Raw genomic sequence first — 19,927 nt, 5'->3', positions numbered from 1 at the left:
GTCATCGTAGTCATCCTTGCGCCCGCTCCACTGATTCAAGCACTTCTTGCATGTTCTGCGGGTTGCAGCATATCAGGCTCCTGCTTCGCTATCACAAAAGCTTTATCCGTGTTTACTGATTGTGAAACATCGAAGGAGACCTATTAGCTGTAGGTTATTGAACGAAATAGATATCTGCCGATTCATTTCAATAACAAAATATTTGTATTGATGACATTTACGAGTCTGTATTTTTTCACCGAAGAATCGAAAACCTTCGAATTAAGGACTATTATCTGCATGTGATGATATATGTATATTGGGTAACTGACTTTCGCAAGCTTATATGTACTTATAGGTTTGTTTATTCTAGGAGAAATGGTACATGTTACATGGAACACAATAGAAATTTCGTGTCGGACTAATAGCCGAACAATGGAAGAGTTGAATAGCAACGAAATGAGAATTTGTATACATGTGATTGCTGTCACGAGGTATGTACATACACACTCGGCAGCAGTTGACGGAATACCGTTGATTGGCTCCTTAGTGTGATCAAAGTGATAACAAGATGTGCTGTAACATGGTAAAGATTTGATAGTAATACCGAATGCTCGATGGAGGTCTGTGGCAGTAAAACCGACTGCAGTGACGTATTCGAAGAGACGACGTCCGTTGTCTTCTCATCGCCGTTGTCGTGTGGTTCTTACAAGCGAACGATGTCGTCCGATAAGCAAAATACAACTTCGACGTATTGTAGAATATGTCACGAAGGTAATGAGAAGTTCGTACTTGGCAAAAGATTATTGTTGAAACTGGAAATATATGAATTTAAACAGCGGAAAAGAATAACTAACAAGTGATTAAATTTATGTTATGTATTATTTTTAACTTATCGTGTTATCTCAAAGATTGTGCATCAATATCAGATATGGAATATCTACACGATATATACATAGTATACATAGGTGTATGTCTTAATTCACGTTTTCTTACGCCTCAACAATACTTCTGTAGGCAAATTGTTTTGACACTCTTGTTGTTATTACATTTTTCTCTTTTCGACATTCGAGGAGATGACAGCTTAGAGGAGTTGGTGGATCCTTGCAAGTGTAGCGGTTCTGTCGGACTGGTTCACGCTACCTGTTTAGAGAAATGGTTGTCAACGTCTAACACCGATCGTTGTGAAATCTGTAAATACGTATTCACAATTGAAAAAAAGAAGAAACCAATTTCCGAGGTAATACTAATTGCTCTAAATCTTTATTCGATAATTGTAAGTGTCCGCTTACCAACTAATTAATTTACCACTGATTAAAAAGCAAGGCAAGAGAATAAAGACGAAATTTGGAAATCGATAAAAACCCGCAACGACGATATATTGCAATGTACAGCAATTGTTGATATGTAAGCAGTATGGAAACCAATATTGAACTTGTTTTGGGTAATTGTCAGTCAGCCTGCCAATGGTGGCGAAGCAAAAGTATCAATGGGCCGCGAGGGATCGGCGGAGATGCAGTTTGTTTTGCTGTACTGACACCCTTGTGTTTTATCGCCACATATTTATGCGCGATCGGTGCATCCGCATATTCTCGTCTTGGATACTGGGAAGGAACTGGTTTAGCGATTTTGTGCTCGTTACTCGTCATGACTTACTGCCTTTGGCTGGCCATCACTATCAGGTAATTTTTTGCCAACTCGCATTTATAATTATCTGAGGTTCATTCAATCGCGTACACCTTTTTTCTAATTTCTTTTAAGTCCCGTAAAATTTTTAATAAAATTTTCAATATCCACAATCATAAAAATCAATTTCAAACGGGATTCGGGTGTAGGTACCATTACAAAATATGGCGACGTTGGCGAAGGCAGAATCAAGACGTGGTACTTTTGGTGAAGCATAAAATCAATTCGCCGGACCGCAACAATACCGCGCAATCCGCACTTGGGCAGAAATCACCACGTCACAGACAGGATAGAAATAACAATAGAGGAATGCCGGAAAGACCGATGCCTAGATTCATTTTCAACGTTCCATTCAATCACAATGATGATCCTATGTTTACCCTGCATCAACAAACGAGCTTAGTTTGATAATATAATTCGAATGCTGGTTTGCAGATTATATACACGGAGAAAATATCGTTGCAGAAGTAAGAAAGACTGCCCGGTCTGAAATCGAAAAAAGTAGAAGAGACATTTTTTCAAAAGATGATAATGAAAAAAAACAAACAAAAAAAAAATTCAGTAATAAATGAGTGCAGGCTCGATCAGCATGCTCTAGTCTTCCTTAACAGCCCGTGAAATCAGACATCGTACCCGCATGATAAAGCCTATGGTATATATTGTTATTACCAGAGTCAAATTGAAAGTACGTATGTAATATACAATATCTATATATTATGTTATGCTAATTTTTTATCGCAAGTTTCGTGAAAAATTAGTACAAGACGATTGATGTTGTGATATATATAGTACCGGTGAATGAACAATAGACACTTGAGAATGATCGGTGATGATAATGAATAAAAATAAATCAAAGCACTACAATTGATAATTCGAGCGACGATGTACTGATAACATTTCTGATCTAGCAGACACCTCTGTATCGTAATATCTATGTTTTAGAAATCTTTCACTGATTAATAACGAAGTAAAACTTAGAAACGGGGTGAAGCATGCCAAGTTTGCACAATTAAATTGGTCAAAGTTTCAAACAAAGTATTGTATTTACCTGTAGGGTATACCATAGCAGCACATTCGTTGTATAATAAGTATAACCGACTTAGCATTCCTTTCTTCGGTCTAAAAGTAACTTGATGAATCGAATGATCGTGCGATGAATTTCTTATTGCTACACTGTTTCTTTTTTTCTACTGTTTATGTTAGCTAACTTATACCTTCTACATATAGTGCACCCCAATCGAAGATCGGTACTACCTACTATGTATATTATAGAATGTAAAGAGAGTAGTGAAAGTTATCGAAAAAAATCTGTACAGAGATATTTTCTTCTCCGCGGTAAGATCAAAACTAAAAAACTTTTACAACTAATGAGTTAGATAAAAGTTTCAACCAATCTTATCGAGGTTTCGGATAAGTGTAGAGAAAAGACAATAAATTCTATCGGAGTATGCTGAAAACTTATCGGAAATATTGGTGAAGTTTCAATTTCGTTAAGATTTCGTAATCAAAAATTTGAAGTCAATCAGAAAATGTGTCGCAAAATTTTAGTGAACATCACGCACTCGCTAAACTGGACTGTTTTTTTAAAAGCCTCTGAATATTTTTGACAAACTTGTAAATGTGATGAAGTTTTTATTCTAAAATTCAGAAGCCGCAGACTTTTTAACAAATTATTCATAAAATGTATTCACCAGCTCTGCAATCGTGACTATATGCGCGCTAATAGTTCCGACGAAAAAAAATCGTGTATATTCAAAGACGGGATGGTTATATGATGGGTGAATTAATTTTACGGCAGATAATTGTCTCGTATCAAGTTAAAACGTGCATGCACATTTACATACGATACGCATATTCTTTATGTATGAGCAAAGAGTAGCGGAAACGTCTTTACGGATTCACCAAACTTAGTATCACAGGCAATAAATTATTTCATAATCTCGTTAGTCCCAGGAAATATGGGTCGATAATACACCATTTGTATATACATACTATATGTACAGGTTAAAGAACACGAATTCCGATCAAATCATTAACTAACAAAACCGCGTATACCGCGTAAGGATAACAAACAATTATTATTCATCTTCTTGCAGCTGCAACATCCATTTTTTCAAAGGTACTTAACTACTTTCATTTTTTACCATAAACGAAAAATTTATAGGTGAAAAATGAAAATGAGTTTTGCGGCTGTAACCAGTAGATCTGGTATATCTTACTATTCTCTTTCATTTTGGTTATTTGTACCACATTTTCTTACAACTATTGCGTTAATTTGATGTTGGTGCAAAAATAATTTGATGCGAAGATCTTGTATAATTGAAAAAAGGACTTAGTAAACCATATAAATTCCACATTAGAATAACTAGAAAACGTACTATTGACAACCATTGATACTGAATATTTACATGTACCACATTTTCTTGTAATTCTAACAGTTTCTAAACCGTTATTGTAAAGATTATTTTTACTAAGAGCTATAGAAAAATTAAATTTTTCCGTTATATACCGTTTTACAAATACCAGTTTGCAAGTGTCACACGGTTGATGTGCAGAAAACTTTAAACAATGATCTGTAACAACTCGAACATTTTGTTTTACAATTATATGGAAGCAAGACGTGGCAGTTTCAAGTGTATCGAATATCTATGGCAAATTTCACGTACAGATATTTTAAAGCAAATATATAACGTGCCTTTGCACATCCGTCGGGGTCCGAAGTGGCGTGATGTGGAATATGAAGAAAGAATTGCGTGGCTTGGAATTATGCATGTGCAGACGAGGGACACCCAGCAGCTGTCCATCTTGTATATTATTTACATATTTTTCCTAGGCCGTACAGGTTCATAAATCCACTTTCATGTATGGTTGTGCGAGCTATGATACTTTACCGCCGTATAATTGAAAGGTATAAGAAACAGCGATCGTCGTAGCGTCGTTTGTCGACGCGAATCGCCCATCGACTCCGTTTCGGCTGACTCAGCAATGAAACTTGATAGCAGTCAATTAAACTCTCCCCGTTTCGATGAAATAAACATTGCGTATTTCGACAAACCCCTCAAGTTTACAGTAAAATCAACTAATAATACTTGTTTGGTACAAACATAGCTCTGAATATGAATATAACGAATTCATTAAAATCTGTGCACTTGTGATCTGATTTATATAAATATTTTTTTGGATAGACATAAATGTAGGATCGCTAAGGATTATTATAAGCCTTATAAGTATCAATTTGAGGATAGACTTCATTCGATACATTTACACCGTCAACTTCTCGTCTTTAATTTCGTTTGTTTCGCGTGACGTGTCAAAATCGACGCAAAACGTTAGAAAAATGATAACAAGTGGCCCAGAAGGAAGCCTTTATTATATTAAAGTAGGTCTTGGGCATTCGATGGTCTCAGGTCTTGCCAGGCCTGCGTAAAGTAGTTTAAAGTTGCGACCTTTCCTCGACCTGTAATGAATATCGCGGTATTAATTAAGGAGCGGCGTATAGTCGATAAGTACCGGGTATGTAATAAGGCATGCACGTTTGCCTTTACGACACGTATGTGTGTTTCTATAAGGCCGTGAACATACGATAGCCGATAGAAGCAAACGTAGGACTAATAGTCAAATGATCGTTACGTGTAAATAATATGCAAAAAATTTGCTATTGCTAACGGATATATTCTCGGCCAGTGCAATTTTTTCGATCATTTTTTACATGTTCTTCAGCCCCGAACAGTTGTTTTTCAACGTCTTTTATGCAAATTTGATGGGAAAATGTAGCTTGCGAGAAAAGTGCAAGTGGCAATTTAAGAACCAATACGATACATCTATAACGGATGATCATACGTGTTTCGTTCGAATTACACGGTCTCAATGCAATTTGACAATCCACGAGAACGCCACAATTTAATTATTATCGTACGTAAGATTATAGGATCAGACGTTTTTTTTTCCTCCCAATGATTCGCGGCTTCGAATTACTACAAATTTGATGTACCAGCGGCGTATTTCACACATATCAACGCTGTCTTGCAAAAATGTAATACGGACAAGGTTGTTCGATGTAGTCAGTTCTTAAGTTTATTTTATAATTCATAAGTAGCACAACGACTTGGCTCCAGTCGCAAATGGGGTCAGTCCACGACCCTCAACTGCGATTTCAACCCCTAGCCCTGGCCTCATCTAGCAGGTTGTTAATTAATAAACTTTCTAGTCCATATTATGAAACATGTTTATTTAATTTGCACAGTGTTCGCATAACAGTGAAAGTGGCGCCGTTACAATAATTCGCGTAGAATTAAATAGCATTTACCCGAATCGGGAAGTTCTTCCTCCATTGATAAATTTACCAAATCATTCATCCCACAGCATGCCGTTTTAACTGAAAAAACAAAATGAAAAATGACGAAAAAAAAAACAACCATTAATCGTGAAAAGATGAAAACCTTTGTTCAAATTCTCGTCAGTGACTTATGCAATCTTCGATCTGTTTCTGTAATAATTTGGCCACATGTATTACTAATTTTTCGAACTGATTATGCAGGGATTTCAAATTGATTATTCAAATGAGCAGGGGGAACAAGTGACGAATATCGGCGAAAACTTTCGTAGACATGTAGCATATAATGGCATTCAGGTAAAGCACCTCATTCCATTCGTTCATCAATATCGATGGATTTATATTTATTTTAGAATTGATGTGTACATATGCGTGCGTAACTATCCGGGAAAATTTGAGTGTGCATATTTGAAACCGCAAATTACAGTATCTAGAATTTCCAAAAGGAGAATGCAGCTTGCGCCTGCGCGTCGCCATGGTGATAAGTAGTGCGAGTCAGCTAGTAATCGGACGCAGTAGAACCAACCATCGTGGCAAACGTTGTGCAAAGGCCAGCCTCGGTTGTACGGTCACTAAATTTCACGCTTTCCACTTCGCCGGGCGAGCCTTGACCGTCTGAAAAACCTGTGACACCGATCGCGGAAAAACTTGAGATGTTTATTCAACGTCTCCTAAGAAACATTTGATTGATCAAGTTCTGAAATAAATTCGCGGACATCGACCTCTTTCCAGCATACGTGTCTACAAACCCCCTGATACGTGCCAGCTCTCTTTGGTTGACATTGCGTGAGAAAGTTGTAAAAATGAAAAACAATATCGTATGAAGATTTTATCGTCTCTTAAACGAAGTGCTAACGATAAGTGATCAAAAGTTGTGTCCACGGTAGAACTTGGGTCGAGTGTTGTGTATCATATGCGTTACAAGAAAGTGGGTGTTGTATCACAGTGAATAATTTTCAGAATCGAACCCTTTCTTTATGAAGAATTTAATTCTGAGTATAACGACATACGAATTCTATAAAAATTTTTTGACAAATTGAAAACCGGATTATGTTTATTTCCTCTGTGAAATTATAGGGTGTCTCTTTAACGAGGAAATTCTTGTAAAAAACTGTATGGCTTCGAATTTAATTTGACGAAGATAAATTTGAAAAATCATTGCCCTTATCACTGCATAATGTTCGAATAAATTATACACGTGATTATAATTCAGCCTCACAGAACTATCAGTGATTGTGGTTTAATATTCTGTATGATCGTGCGGCACACCGTAATCTGATGAGTTCCCCGATCTCACCGGCAGTTCAAAGTCAACCGCAAAGTCAGGGTCGAGATTCTAGACGACAAGTGAATTTGAGGGCCGAATACTTATTCGCCTGGCAATTATTCGTGGCGACGTGTGCTTGGTGTCACAGGTGGGGATTGGCAATATCTCCAGTCATGTGAGTGCATAAATGGCAGTTCCATCGGCACCAGGAAACCCCGTACCAATAAACGGACTATGGGCATCTGCCTGGACACTGGCAAGTATAACGTATTTACAATTTCATTTTAAAATGTAACCTTTTTATCGTTCTGCTGGTTTGACGATCGACAAGTAAATACACCGCGTTATACGCCTATGATCAATAATTTGTGAAAACAGCTTGCAGCCGGATGGACCAAATTATTGGGTGTATGCATTTTTCACTGTCATTTATAACAATTGCTGTTATTATAATGTCACTTTTTTTCAAGCTCTGTCGCTTTCTGGACATTTGCGCGAAATACTTCATCCTTTTTTTAGTTCATCCAGACACATTTGCATACTGCTTTGTAGATTTTTAACGTGAACTGTATTTAGTCGCGTTAGATTTTAAAATAATTGACTTTTTCGATTCCTGAAAAAGCATAGTGTGTCTGACGCTATAACCAGTGGAGGATTTGAACTGAACAATTAGTCTCGACAAGAAATTGCAAAGAAAAATACAAACTTGTCATCTGCGGAATATCGATGATGAAATTGTACAGTTGAGTAGGTATATATTTTTTTTTACAATAACAACTGCAGCGTGACGCGTAGAATGTGTAAGGCAGTTACACGTTTCATATTTACAATTTTCTGATCAATTAGTAGGATTAGTTGCAGAAATTCCCAGCGAAATCCGTATCAGGCGTATAAAACGTGCAGCTCTTCTCTCTTTGTCGATAAAATAAATTAACCGCGTTCTTTCGCATGCGTTTCATATGGTCTATACATCAAGCAGCGGACGATAATTGCGCAATATTAATTTATTATTTTCAGTACAAGAATTATATACCGTTGACGATAAAACCGATGTACAACGCAAGTACCAAGTGTAGTATAATTCATCGCTGAAAGAGGAGCCTATGAACGTCGTTTTTAATCCGTATCACATTCATTATAGAAACATACAATATACACATGGAATATCCAACATTTAATGAACACGCGAATTATACGTGGCCGCATCACACTCTCATTGTCTACATAGGTATACATATACCGACGTTTCATTACCGCTCAATGCAGCGGCGAATATCATCGGCGGAAGGATACCATGCTATAAAATAAATTTCAGAAACATCAAATTATCAAATTGGATTCTCAACTATTCTGGCACAGCTGTATACAGTTGTACACCTTCCTCATTTTCAACCGCGTTACGGCAATACTGTCAAGATTGGATCTCGTCCGATAATCTACACCGCGCTAATGGAGTAGTAAATTCTTGTTTGTTTAAAAAAAAATGTTAACAATGATATTGCATTACGGCAGCGTTGACCAACTATCGCCGAGACTGTCGCTTCTATAAAACATCTTCGTCGCTTTTCCTGCATTCATTGCGGCCGTATAAATTGGCAGCATATTAGCCAATGCAAGGTTATTCGGCCTAAGGGACAACATTTTCGGCAAAGGGATTGCCTGTAGAGAGAACATTACCCATGCGATCTGTGTATTTATTGACTTCTGCACAGTGCGTCGGGCATGTGAAATATGAATGAGTGTAAATTGGTGCGTCTATACATATGCACAGGCCGTAGAAAAAAAATGTAAACTGGAGAGTGTGAGAATACATGGTTAGCACCGTTAGGGTGAATACATAAATGCGAGAATAGCTGGAAAGGATAAAGGAATTTGATTTGAGATCTAGGATTTGTACTGAAATTGTGACATTTTTTAGAATGACCCTCTCATTCACACTAGATTTTGTCATTTGAACCGATGGATTGTTTAAGAAATAATTTTGCACATATACCGATCGAAAAATTTGAGAAATTATTCTATATTAATGCATACAAAGAGTGGATTCAATTTAAGCACTTGAATAAGTTTTGATATTCAAGAATTTGATAAAATATTCCTTAACTTACTAGATGAGAAATCAATTCCGCTGAAATTCTGGGTAGTCGTGCTTTTCTGTGTTTCTAATGATACGTGTCAAGCAATAAAAATGTTTGTACTCTGATATTTAGAGTTAGTAATTTGTAATTTGTCATTTATTGATAGAAGATAATTTACAAATGTAGAAGATACAGCAAGTAAAATCTTATAGAGGTAACATTATTACCTGTACATAGGCTGGTATGATATCTTACATTAATCTTAAAAACTAACAGCAACCTTATATACTACTTGAGACTATTCAATACTACATAAAATTTCATAAGATCGACATTTATTAGATTTATTGTTGAAGTTATTCAATAAAAAACAAGTAATGTGTTTAGTAAATATATAAAGCGCTTGGGAATAATTTCAGTTTTTTTTTTTTTTGATAATGTCTTTACTAACAGTCTAGATCTTTGTAGAGTTCCTTAGTGATATGATATATATATATATATATATATATATATTCCAGTATAAACAGCTGCCTTATATTTAAGTGATTTCATATCTTTTAGTGATTTCGTATGACTCCTAGTAATTCTAAATGATTTCGAGTAATTTCAAATGATTTCAGCTGATTACAAAATACTTCATGTGATTATACACGATTGTACGAGGTTTCGAATTGATTTCACGTGATTTTATATTGATTTCACATGAATTCATGGTGTTTCATGTTGATTTCCGAATGATTTCGAAGAGGTTTTCAACTTTTTTAGTTGGAGCCATCTGACTTCAACCGATTTTGATTGATTTTAATTGATTTCAACCCATTTCAGCTGATTCTAAGCCGACTGTGATCAGGATAAGTGATTTCATCCGTAACGTGCGGTGATTTCTTTTTTACTTCGAGCGACTACAAGCTGATTCAAAATCAGAGTGTACAGCTCATTAAAAGAGTGAATAGCCCCTCGATTAAGGCAGTAACTTCTTAGACTATAAAATTTCAAAACAGTGAAAAATATTTAAATATAACAGATTGTAAGCACTCCCAGTCATTTATGAGTAACACATAATGGAATAATAATAAGTTGATGCACATATATAATGCGAGTTAACGTCGATTCCGAGTTCGCCATTTCCGTTATTATTCAACACAGAATTCATTCGCTTCGTCACGAATGAGTTGTTTTGACCGCTAAATTAATTTCGGCGTGAGTAATAATTGATGAGAGAATTTCATCTAGGGGGTTTTCAGGCGTGTAATTAGCCGAAATTGCGCCCTTGAAACAAGGCAGAGAGACGCATATATGGCCGCTGGGATCATAAGGCGTGAATAAATTCTGAAAGCTAATTGAACGTTTCAAATCCACTTCGGTAAACTAATTACGCATGCACGTGTATACGGTGAGTCGTAGATCGAAAGTAATGATTTTACTTCGCCGATTATAATAAAACTGACGCGTAATTCGAGTCACGATAATAACGAACGTCGTAGTACACATTTGCAAATACTTAGTATTTTCTTTCATAATTTTTTCTCCCATTCACATTTTCCCCCAGCTTTCATATAATATTTTTTTGAAACTTGCGTATCGGCGAAGAAAGACCTGTAAAACAGATATTCAATTTCAGAGCAACAAAATGGATCGCAGGTTTTCGAAGACGGTAATAGGCGGCGAACAGGAAGATGGCAAGGTGAGGCAGGACTTCTATCAACACCTCCAGACGGGAATTTTCCCATGCAAAATGTTGGGCAGGTCAAATTTGAATCACCAAAAGTCCCTGTCATTTTCGTTCTCGGTAAGCGAACTTATACAAATCCAATAGTAATTAGATACGCGATACACGTTTAGCGAAAATATTATGAAAACAGTTACGTGCTTTTTTTTTGATTTTTGTTTTATATATATATATATTTTTTTTTTACTTTTACAACTCGCATCACGCCATGAAGACAATATTCGGAACGTTTCAAATTGAATTTGCTTTGCGCAGGGGGTCCGGGAAGTGGCAAGGTGACCCACTGCGACAATCTGATGCACGAGAAAAAGGGGATTACTCATATCAACATGACGGATCTTTTGCAGCAGTACGCGATGGGGAATGGTAAGTGGTATTCCATGGCGTTCTACGATAAGGTACCAAAGAATATCACATTTTCCGGAAACCTCGCCGATGGAAGGCGTACATTATGCAATGATTGTTCAGTATTTTTCCCAAGATTTATCCTCCAATGCAGACCAACGTAAGATGCCTTTAATAGAAATGGTCACACTGCACCGTTATAATATATACCTAGTGAAACTCGAAAGATGAGTTTATACTGAAATGAAGTGAACTGTTTCCCACTTCCAACTATGATTTATATGTTTCAAATAATCAATTTATTTCATCTTCACTAGCCACGATTCGTCGATTTATATCACATATCGATATTCGAAGAATGATTATAGTCACAGGCAAAAACATTATTGTTCGTCTATCTTTTTTATAGAAGAAACGACTGATTAAAAACTGACGTAGTATTTATTTCGAACGTTTCCTAAGGTACATCATGGAACATTATTGATATATCGGTTCATTATTGGATAGAAGGAAGTAAGCTCGATACTCGTCGTTTGATCAATCGATTAAATTAGTACGTATTCTGACGTAGAGTATCAGTTGCTTACGGGTTTTAGCTTTTCGAAAATGAAACAAAGGTCGGCAGCAAATTTATTGTTTATACACCCGTAAAAAAGAGTATGAAAAATAGAATCCGGATGGGACAATCGTATATGTCTAATGTGGAATTCTATGGTCGCGGATAGTGAGTCACGGAACCGACGGGAGAGGGGGTTCAGTGTACGTGATGTACGTAGGGTGAATTGATTATACTCATAGATCGATGGATTCGTGTTAGGGTTTGGAAGAGGGTGCAGCCGATGTGTGTATGTGTGTAACATTAGAGCAACTTATCCATTCGCGGCTATACATACCACTCGTTCCAACGGCCACCTTCAGCTCGGTACGCTAATATACGTCATGCATAGGTTGGAACGCCGGTGGACACGCGACTGATACCTGTGTAAACAGGTGCGAATACATATGGGTACACGTACGTGTATACGCAAACATTATGTACCCATATCCCAGGTTGAAATTATTTATTTTGCACTTTATACTCGAGCCAATGCCGCGATTATACTGCAATCTCTCACCAAAGCCAGCACCATTAAAAGAAGTGATCACCTGTAGCTCGATTCTTCGATCAAAGCTTTTCCCTCTTCCAGACATGCTCGACTTTGGACTCCTCAGCAGCAAAACGGTGACTGAAGTTCTGATGCTCGAAATGAAAATGGCACCAAACGCGAAAACATTCCTGGTCAGCGGATATCCGAGGAACATGAGAGACGTGGTCGAGTATTCTGAGAAGGTGAGAACATTCCGAGCATCTTGATCGATGATTAACTTTTGGCATTCAACTGTATAGAATTGTCGACTCTATACGTGTGTATTTTATGTATGGTATAGATTTTTGCAGTATATGTATATCTTTAGCGATGAAAAATAATGTGATGTCATGCTTGCACTGTGTACAATATGTGAAAGGGGATGGAACGGATTGGCACCATAGACACCATGTCCGCTATTTGGTCGATGCGTCGCTGCTTCACGCTACAGTAAAATGATATCCCAAATCTATTCTCTCTGGCTCGTCCTCAGCTATTGTTAAAGAAGTAAAACTTGATGTAAAAATATATATAACAAATGTTAATCCAAAGTAGCGCTGTAAAGACCTTTTTTGCACATACTCGATAGGCGCGTATACACATGCGATAAGTCCTTGGCAGCCGCGAGACACAAAGGTTGGAGTGCAGGAGGAGTGGGGCTATTGCCAAAAATGTAGAAGGTTGCGACCTAGTTACCGAAACGGGTGAACGTATGATATACGCTGCAAAATATAAGCTGCTTAGTTTTATTCCGTTGATATGTGCAAAGGGGGGGGGGGGGGGGGGGGGGTGATATTGGCATATCCAGAACACGGGAAAAATTGAGTAGCCGCGGTAGGTAGTGGCAGAAAATTGGATACGTTGTCTACCTGGAAGTTTCAAATTACATCTTGCGACTGCTATGCATGATTCACACATCGTCGCTGTTCCTCACTTCGCGAGGGGTGGAGTTTCGAGGTAAAATTTCAATACCCACGTTGTTCCTATAACGTGGATGTAGCTTAGTAATTTACCACAGCCCGCCAATCTTGGAGGTTCGCGCAAAGCCTCCTTATAAATAAAGTATTCAGCTTGAGGACACTGTTTATATCGATCCGGGGGACATAGGCAAGAGTGGAATTTGACGTATACCTCTATGATGTAAGCATCGCGTCATACGAAAGTTACCGCTCATAATCAACATTCAATAATTTTGTTCATAGATACAAATCGTTAACGGGGTAGTTCTCGTTTCGTGGAGACAGGAGATTTTGGAGAGGCAAATCGATTACGGTGCTCAATTGGGACACGTTATTCTCGGTCTGGCCAGAATGGAGCTTCACAATTTTTACCGAAACGTTATGCCGGTTGCTGAGTATTTCGATCAGAGCGGGATGCTGATTGCGGTAAGTGGAAAACATTTCCTCGGATAATTATTCGTTAAGGTATCGATATTGTCGATCAACTGTACTCTGCAAGGCATTATATCCCATCTACCAAATCGGTTACCGACTTTCAGGTGAACGGCGAAAGAAATCCCAGCGAGGTGTACGTTGATTTTCGGGAGGCAATCCTGAAAATCCTGGGTATGTCTGACGGAATTAAGGGTACCGGAAATCCTCCAGGATCCGTTGAAGCCGAGGTACAAATACATCGACAGATATACGAATATATATATGGCCATAGGTTGAGCTTGCGACAGTTCGTTGTTCTTCCGTTCCCGTTAATTTTTTATTTACGTATCACAGGTAAAGGTCGAGAGAGGAATAACTCCCACATCCCCCCTCGCGAAACAGACAGTAGTTACCGATCTCACTCCATCGCCACCGAAGACACTGATGCCACCTGAACTTCAACCCTCGAAAACAGCAAACAAGCCCAGGAAGGGCCTACCATTCTTCATCTGGGTCATAGGTGAGATATTTACGGAGAAAGTTTGTACTAGAAAGCGTCCGTTTGAAATTTAGTAAACAAAAAAAAAACACTCTGCTGGTAATCCAGGTGGTCCTGGGAGCAACAAAGCGACCCTCAGCTCGCAGGCGATACAGGACGAGGTCGGATGGGTCCACATCAGCATCGGAGGCCTTTTGCGAGGATTGGCGAGCTCGAATCCGATAGTTCGGGAGGCCATCCTTGCCGGGGAGATGGTGCCGAGAGATATAGTCATGCAATTGGTCGAGAAACAGGTTCTGCTCCATAGGGACACGGACGGAATTGTTATAGACGGATTTCCGAGGGATTCTGACCAAGTAGAAGAATTCGAGAACAAGGTATACAAACACTTGTCACTTGTTTTATGCAATTTCTTTATCCACAGATCATCCTTTCCTCATTTATCATCCTGTATATCGCTGACTGGATATGAAATGTAACTTGTTCTAGTTTGGTCAAGAACCGTCGTTGTTGCTTCTCGATTGCTCTAAGCTCCAATTGGGCAGAGGTAGACTGGACGACAGCGTCTCGGCATTTAGAAGGAGACTGGAAATATTCAGAGAACTCTCATTGCCCATGTTGAAGAAACTGGACAGTGAAAATCGACTGACAATCGTAAGTCCACGTTCCTGATCTCATTTCTCTGATAATTTATTCTTTCTGAAAACAATTCACTGTAAAACAGAAATTCAGTTCCGTGATTTTCTACTGGAAAAATCTCTCCAACTTCTAAGAACTCTTCCCATCCAACATAGCTTGCGAAATTCTTTTAAAATTCTGTTGGAAATTGTCAAGTATAACGATTATATTGTAACGTTTTAGGACGTTACGGAATAAATATGGGTTCGCGAGCTTATTTAGAGAATCAATTAAAGGTGCAAATAAAATGTTGAGGAAAAGCTTTAATGGCAGAGTACTTGTTTTCGGTGTAAAGTCTGAGACAAGACTGTTTTTACAATAATGCTGGTTGACGCAGCAGCCTTATTCTTTTTGAAGACATAAGACGTTTATAAACTACTTTTATCTATGATGACTACCAGATCATTAAAAATAGGGTAAGACGGGTGATTTCACCTTTTGTAACAATATCAAATTTTGGCATTGTACCGAACAGGTGGACGGAGACACCGACACCAAGAACGTTCAAGACGAATTTACCGCTGCGCTTAAGAACCTCGTTTCCAATTCATCGCGGCAAAAGAACAACGAGGATTCAAATTCGGTTACAACAGGCGATATTCCCGAGAGAATAGTTAATTTCATACCAAACGGTTTTGCCAAGTCGGTAAATCATATGACGAATAATGTCCAGACATTGGGGAAAACCCAATTATCAAACGGGACAAAGAATGCGATTGACAAAGGAATGAACGGGGTCAGCAAGGTCAGAGATAAGACGATGAACGGAATGGTGAATGGGATAAACTCGATATCGAAACAGGTACAGAATCACGTTGAGCAGGGTATTAAGGTGGGTGAAAACGGCGTTGGGAAACTAGCAAACGGCATTGCGAACAACGCGAAACATTTGGCCGTTAACGGGGGCACCTCGATACATAATGGCGTTGCCAATGGATTTGGAAATCTCGTTAACGGCCACTTACCAACGAACAAAGTTGCTCCAGTAAGGAATATGTTGTCTCAGAATAATTTACCAAACCCAGTTAGAAATATGTACAATGAAGTCGACGCTTACCAGCAGGATCTTCATATTTGATATAAGCCATCTGTGCCGATATAATTATTGTATTTGATTAAAATTCTCGAACAATAATCAAATAATGAGACCAAATAAAAATCTTTATGACAATAGGAAAAATGCAAAAATTTTAAAACAAACGCAGAAAGATTGAGAATTTCAGGAAGAGTCATTATTTTTCCGAAAAGCTCTGAAGTCGATTTTTCCCTTCGGATTAATTCTTCGAACGATTTTGTTTCGGAAAATTCTTCACATACAGCATTTTTCGGAGTTGATACGAACATCTCGAAGAAATTTTTTAAGTACCTTTGAACAATAAACTTCAGGGGGCTTCATCAACGCGTAAATAGGTTCATTCATATGCTACCGGCATTTGATGAATTAACGAATCCGTCCGATACATGGTCAATAGGAAAAAAGAGTCTGAGGCAAACAAGGGACTAAAGGTATATAATTACGGTATATATACTGTAGATATAATAATCATAGGCAGCTTAGTTACCGTGTACCGTTATGTAATATAGAAACTGTGTATATCTGTAACTGAAAACTGCTCACGATCGGAACCCTAGTTAGGTTTAGGAATTCTGCATACGATAGCTACTATAATTATCTAAGATTTTTCTTATTTCAAATTTATGTGTACATCACATTTGAGAACCACTGAATTTTTTTTTTTTTTTTAAATTGTACGTAACTATACTAACTTTATTATACCTATATTTTGTGTAATAATGAAATACGAAACATAGCTTAGATGATTAATGAATATTTAAAAGTTGTTCTATTTTCAAATGTGTAACTGTGAACTTTTACAAAACATTTTACGATGTACCTAGAATATAATGGTATATAATACGCAAACGATTAGTCCGCAGGCGGACTTTATGCATGCGTTACAATTAACACACGTTATCACACGAAGCGTTGGCCCATATATCTAAGAACATGGGATAGAGTTATATAGTACGTAAGGATCTGCATACTTACCGTTCCAGACTAGATGACATAAGTACACACATGTTAATATCTCTGTACCTCCAAAACTGGGTGTTGTTGACACATTATTGATTAGTATATTGCTCGGTGGCAAATCAGTGCCTTACGCATATTCAAAAGTCGTGGTAAATTGCCTTTGTAATCATTGATCTATGGATGCAGTTGTCGTGAGGTGGAGATACATATTGATCATGGATCATGTAATTCGAACATAATTTTAATTCTTAATCGGGCAACCGTCATTACTCCCTTGATCTAAAGTTTACATTTGATTGACTTTTCCTGTATGACCGAGTTAACTTATCTCAATGAACCTATTGGCGGTTGAGATTAATAAGTGTACAATACTGACTCAGCTTTGAATAATATAACCGTAACAACCCCAATTGGATGTGCGCAGAATGAGGAGGCTGACATTTTTTTTATTGTTTGAACTGATATTGGAACTTACACGTATCTATCTGTCATGAAGTACGTTCTACAGTAGATAAATGTTTTGAGTTATGTCTCATGTTGAATGTAACTGGAAGAATATGTATCTAACGTTTAATGTGAAATAAAGAATTCCTCAGTTCACAAAAACATTTTTTGATCACGACGATGCATATGTACAGGTAAAGCACAGGGCTGTAAGACTGCTATCAGAGAACGGAATTTAATACTAAAGACGAGAACTTCCGTCTTTTTAGGCGATACTTGAATGGGTCTATTTTTCGTTGAGCGAGAGATCGATAATCTCGGAATCAATTCGTATGACCCTTTTCAGACTAATTGGACCCACAGCAACTCAGAAAACTCAGCAGTAAAAGCCTGGGACCAACAGCAGAGAAATGACGAATGAAGTTCATCGTGGGATCAACAGGAAGAAAGTAATGGAGGAAAAAGCACCTGCTGGAAAATGTCGAAAATACAGGTTCTCGTTTTTCGGCTGTAACTTTTTATAAGTTGATCGCAGCGTATTGGGACCGCGCCCAATCGATTTCTCTCGCAAAATTACTTCGGAATAGTGCCTGAAAAAATCGATTCCAGCACTTTTTAAAATCGCCAAAAATTTCACCAAAAATACAAAGGGGTTAACCTTCCTTTTTTTTTCACCAAAAACTTTTTCGTCTCAGAATTGATTCGTATGACTCTTTCCCGACCAACTGGACCCCCAGGAACTCAGAAAACGCAGCGAAAAGAGCGTGGAATCCACAGAAGAGAAGTTACGAAGAAAAGAGCACCTGCTGAAAAATGTCGAAAATTCAGGTTTTCGTTTTTTGGCTGTAACTTTCGATGCGTTGATCGCAGCGTATTGGGACTGCGCCCAATCGATTTCTCTCGCTAAATTACGTCTGAATAGTGCCTGAAAGAATTGATTCCAGCACTTTTCAAAATCTCGAAAATTTTCGCCAAAAATACAAAGGGGTTAACCTTCCTTTTTTTTTTACCAAAAACTTTTTCGTCTCAGAATTGATTCGTATGACTCTTTCCCGACCAATTGGACCCCCAGGAACTCAGAAAACGCGGCAAAAAGAGCGTGGGATCCACAGGAGAGAAGTTACGAAGGAAAAAGCACCTGCTGGAAAATGTCGAAAATACAGGTTCTCGTTTTTCGGCTGTAACTTTTTATAAGTTGATCGCAGCGTATTGAGACCGCGCCCAATCGATTTCTCTCGCAAAATTACGTCAAAATAGTGCCTGAAAGAATCGATTCCAGCACTTTTTAAAATCGCGAAAATTTTCACCAAAAATACAAAGGGGTTAACCTTCCTTTTTTTTTTACCAAAAAATTTTTCGTCTCAGAATTGATTCGTATGACTCTTTCCCGACCAATTGGACCCCCAGGAACTCAGAAAACGCAGCGAAAAGAGCGTAAGATCAACAGGAGAGAAGTAACGAAGGAAAAAGCACCTGCTGAAAAATGTCGAAAATTCTGGTTTTCGTTTTTTGGCTGTAACTTTCGATGCGTTGATCGCAGCGTATTGGGACTGCGCCCAATCGATTTCTCTCGCAAAATTACTTCGGAATAGTGCCTGAAACAATTGATTCCAGCACTTTTCAAAATCGCGAAAATTTTCGCCAAAAATACAAAGGGGTTAACCTTCCTTTCTTTTTTAACAAAAAATTTTTCGTCTCAGAATTGATTCGTATGACTATTTCCCGACAAATTGGACCCCCAGGAACTCAGAAAACGCAGCGAAAAGAGCGTAAGATCAACAGGAGAGAAGTTACGAAGGAAAAAGCACCTGCTGAAAAATGTCGAAAATTCAGGTTCTCGTTTTTCGGCTGTAACTTTTTATAAGTTGATCGCAGCGTATTGGGACCGCGCCCAATCGATTTCTCTCGCAAAATTACGTCGAAATAGTGCCTGAGAGAATCGATTCCAGCACTTTTTAAAATCGCGAAAATTTTCACCAAAAATACAAAGGGGTTAACCTTCCTTTTTTTTTCACCAAAAACTTTTTCGTCTCAGAATTGATTCGTATGACTCTTTCCCGACCAATTGGACCCCCAGGAACTCAGAAAACGCAGCAAAAAGAGCGTGGGATCAACAGGAGAGAAGTTACGAAGGAAAAAGCACCTGCTGAAAAATGTCGAAAATTCAGGTTTTCGTTTTTTGGCTGTAACTTTCGATGCGTTGATCGCAGCGTATTGGGACTGCGCCCAATCGATTTCTCTCGCAAAATTACTTCGGAATAGTGCCTGAAAGAATTGATTCCAGCGCTTTTTAAAATCGCGAAAATTTTCGCCAAAAATACAAAGGGGTTAACCTTCCTTTTTTTTTTACCGAA

The 19,927-nt window shown here is 38.0% G+C and overlaps 2 protein-coding genes across 3 annotated transcripts; both read left to right on the top strand.

Moving 5' to 3' along the window:
- Positions 1–31: 31 nt before the first annotated feature.
- LOC124211439 (E3 ubiquitin-protein ligase MARCHF3) lies at positions 32–5,859 on the top strand. Of its 2 annotated transcripts, none has more exons than XM_046610499.2 (5): positions 32–149; positions 353–753; positions 1,056–1,219; positions 1,435–1,661; positions 1,815–5,859. In XM_046610499.2, the coding sequence occupies exons 2-5, from the start codon at positions 597–599 to the stop codon at positions 2,071–2,073; spliced, it is 807 nt and encodes a 268-aa protein (XP_046466455.1). In that variant the 5' UTR covers positions 32–149; positions 353–596; the 3' UTR covers positions 2,074–5,859. The 2 variants fall into 2 exon arrangements, with proteins under 2 accessions (XP_046466455.1, XP_046466454.1); XM_046610498.2 differs by having other exon boundaries at positions 39–149; positions 1,053–1,219; positions 1,815–5,858.
- A 664-nt stretch (positions 5,860–6,523) lies between these two features.
- On the top strand, positions 6,524–17,735 carry LOC124211839 (adenylate kinase isoenzyme 5). Its single transcript, XM_046611315.2, has 10 exons — positions 6,524–7,521; positions 10,965–11,132; positions 11,328–11,438; positions 12,605–12,747; positions 13,747–13,929; positions 14,043–14,165; positions 14,272–14,437; positions 14,525–14,793; positions 14,906–15,070; positions 15,570–17,735. Exons 1-10 carry the CDS (start codon positions 7,500–7,502, stop codon positions 16,170–16,172), a joined length of 1,953 nt encoding a protein of 650 aa, XP_046467271.1. The 5' UTR covers positions 6,524–7,499; the 3' UTR covers positions 16,173–17,735.
- The last annotated feature ends 2,192 nt before the right edge of the window (positions 17,736–19,927 follow it).

The sequence above is a fragment of the Neodiprion pinetum genome, chromosome 2, assembly GCF_021155775.2.
Source record: "Neodiprion pinetum isolate iyNeoPine1 chromosome 2, iyNeoPine1.2, whole genome shotgun sequence".
NCBI lineage: Eukaryota > Metazoa > Arthropoda > Insecta > Hymenoptera > Diprionidae > Neodiprion > Neodiprion pinetum.
This window is presented reverse-complemented; position numbering and strand designations above follow the sequence as displayed.

Coding starts and splice junctions, on each gene's coding strand:
- LOC124211439 (XM_046610498.2), top strand. CDS start 597: ATGGAGGTCTGTGGCAGTAAAACCGACTGCAGTGACGTATTCGAAGAG. Junction 754..1,052: donor TTGTAGAATATGTCACGAAG/GTAATGAGAAGT, acceptor TCGACATTCGAG/GAGATGACAGCTTAGAGGAG. Junction 1,220..1,434: donor AGAAGAAACCAATTTCCGAG/GTAATACTAATT, acceptor GGTAATTGTCAG/TCAGCCTGCCAATGGTGGCG.
- LOC124211839 (XM_046611315.2), top strand. CDS start 7,500: ATGGGCATCTGCCTGGACACTG. Junction 7,522..10,964: donor GGGCATCTGCCTGGACACTG/GCAAGTATAACG, acceptor ATTCAATTTCAG/AGCAACAAAATGGATCGCAG. Junction 11,133..11,327: donor CCCTGTCATTTTCGTTCTCG/GTAAGCGAACTT, acceptor TGCTTTGCGCAG/GGGGTCCGGGAAGTGGCAAG.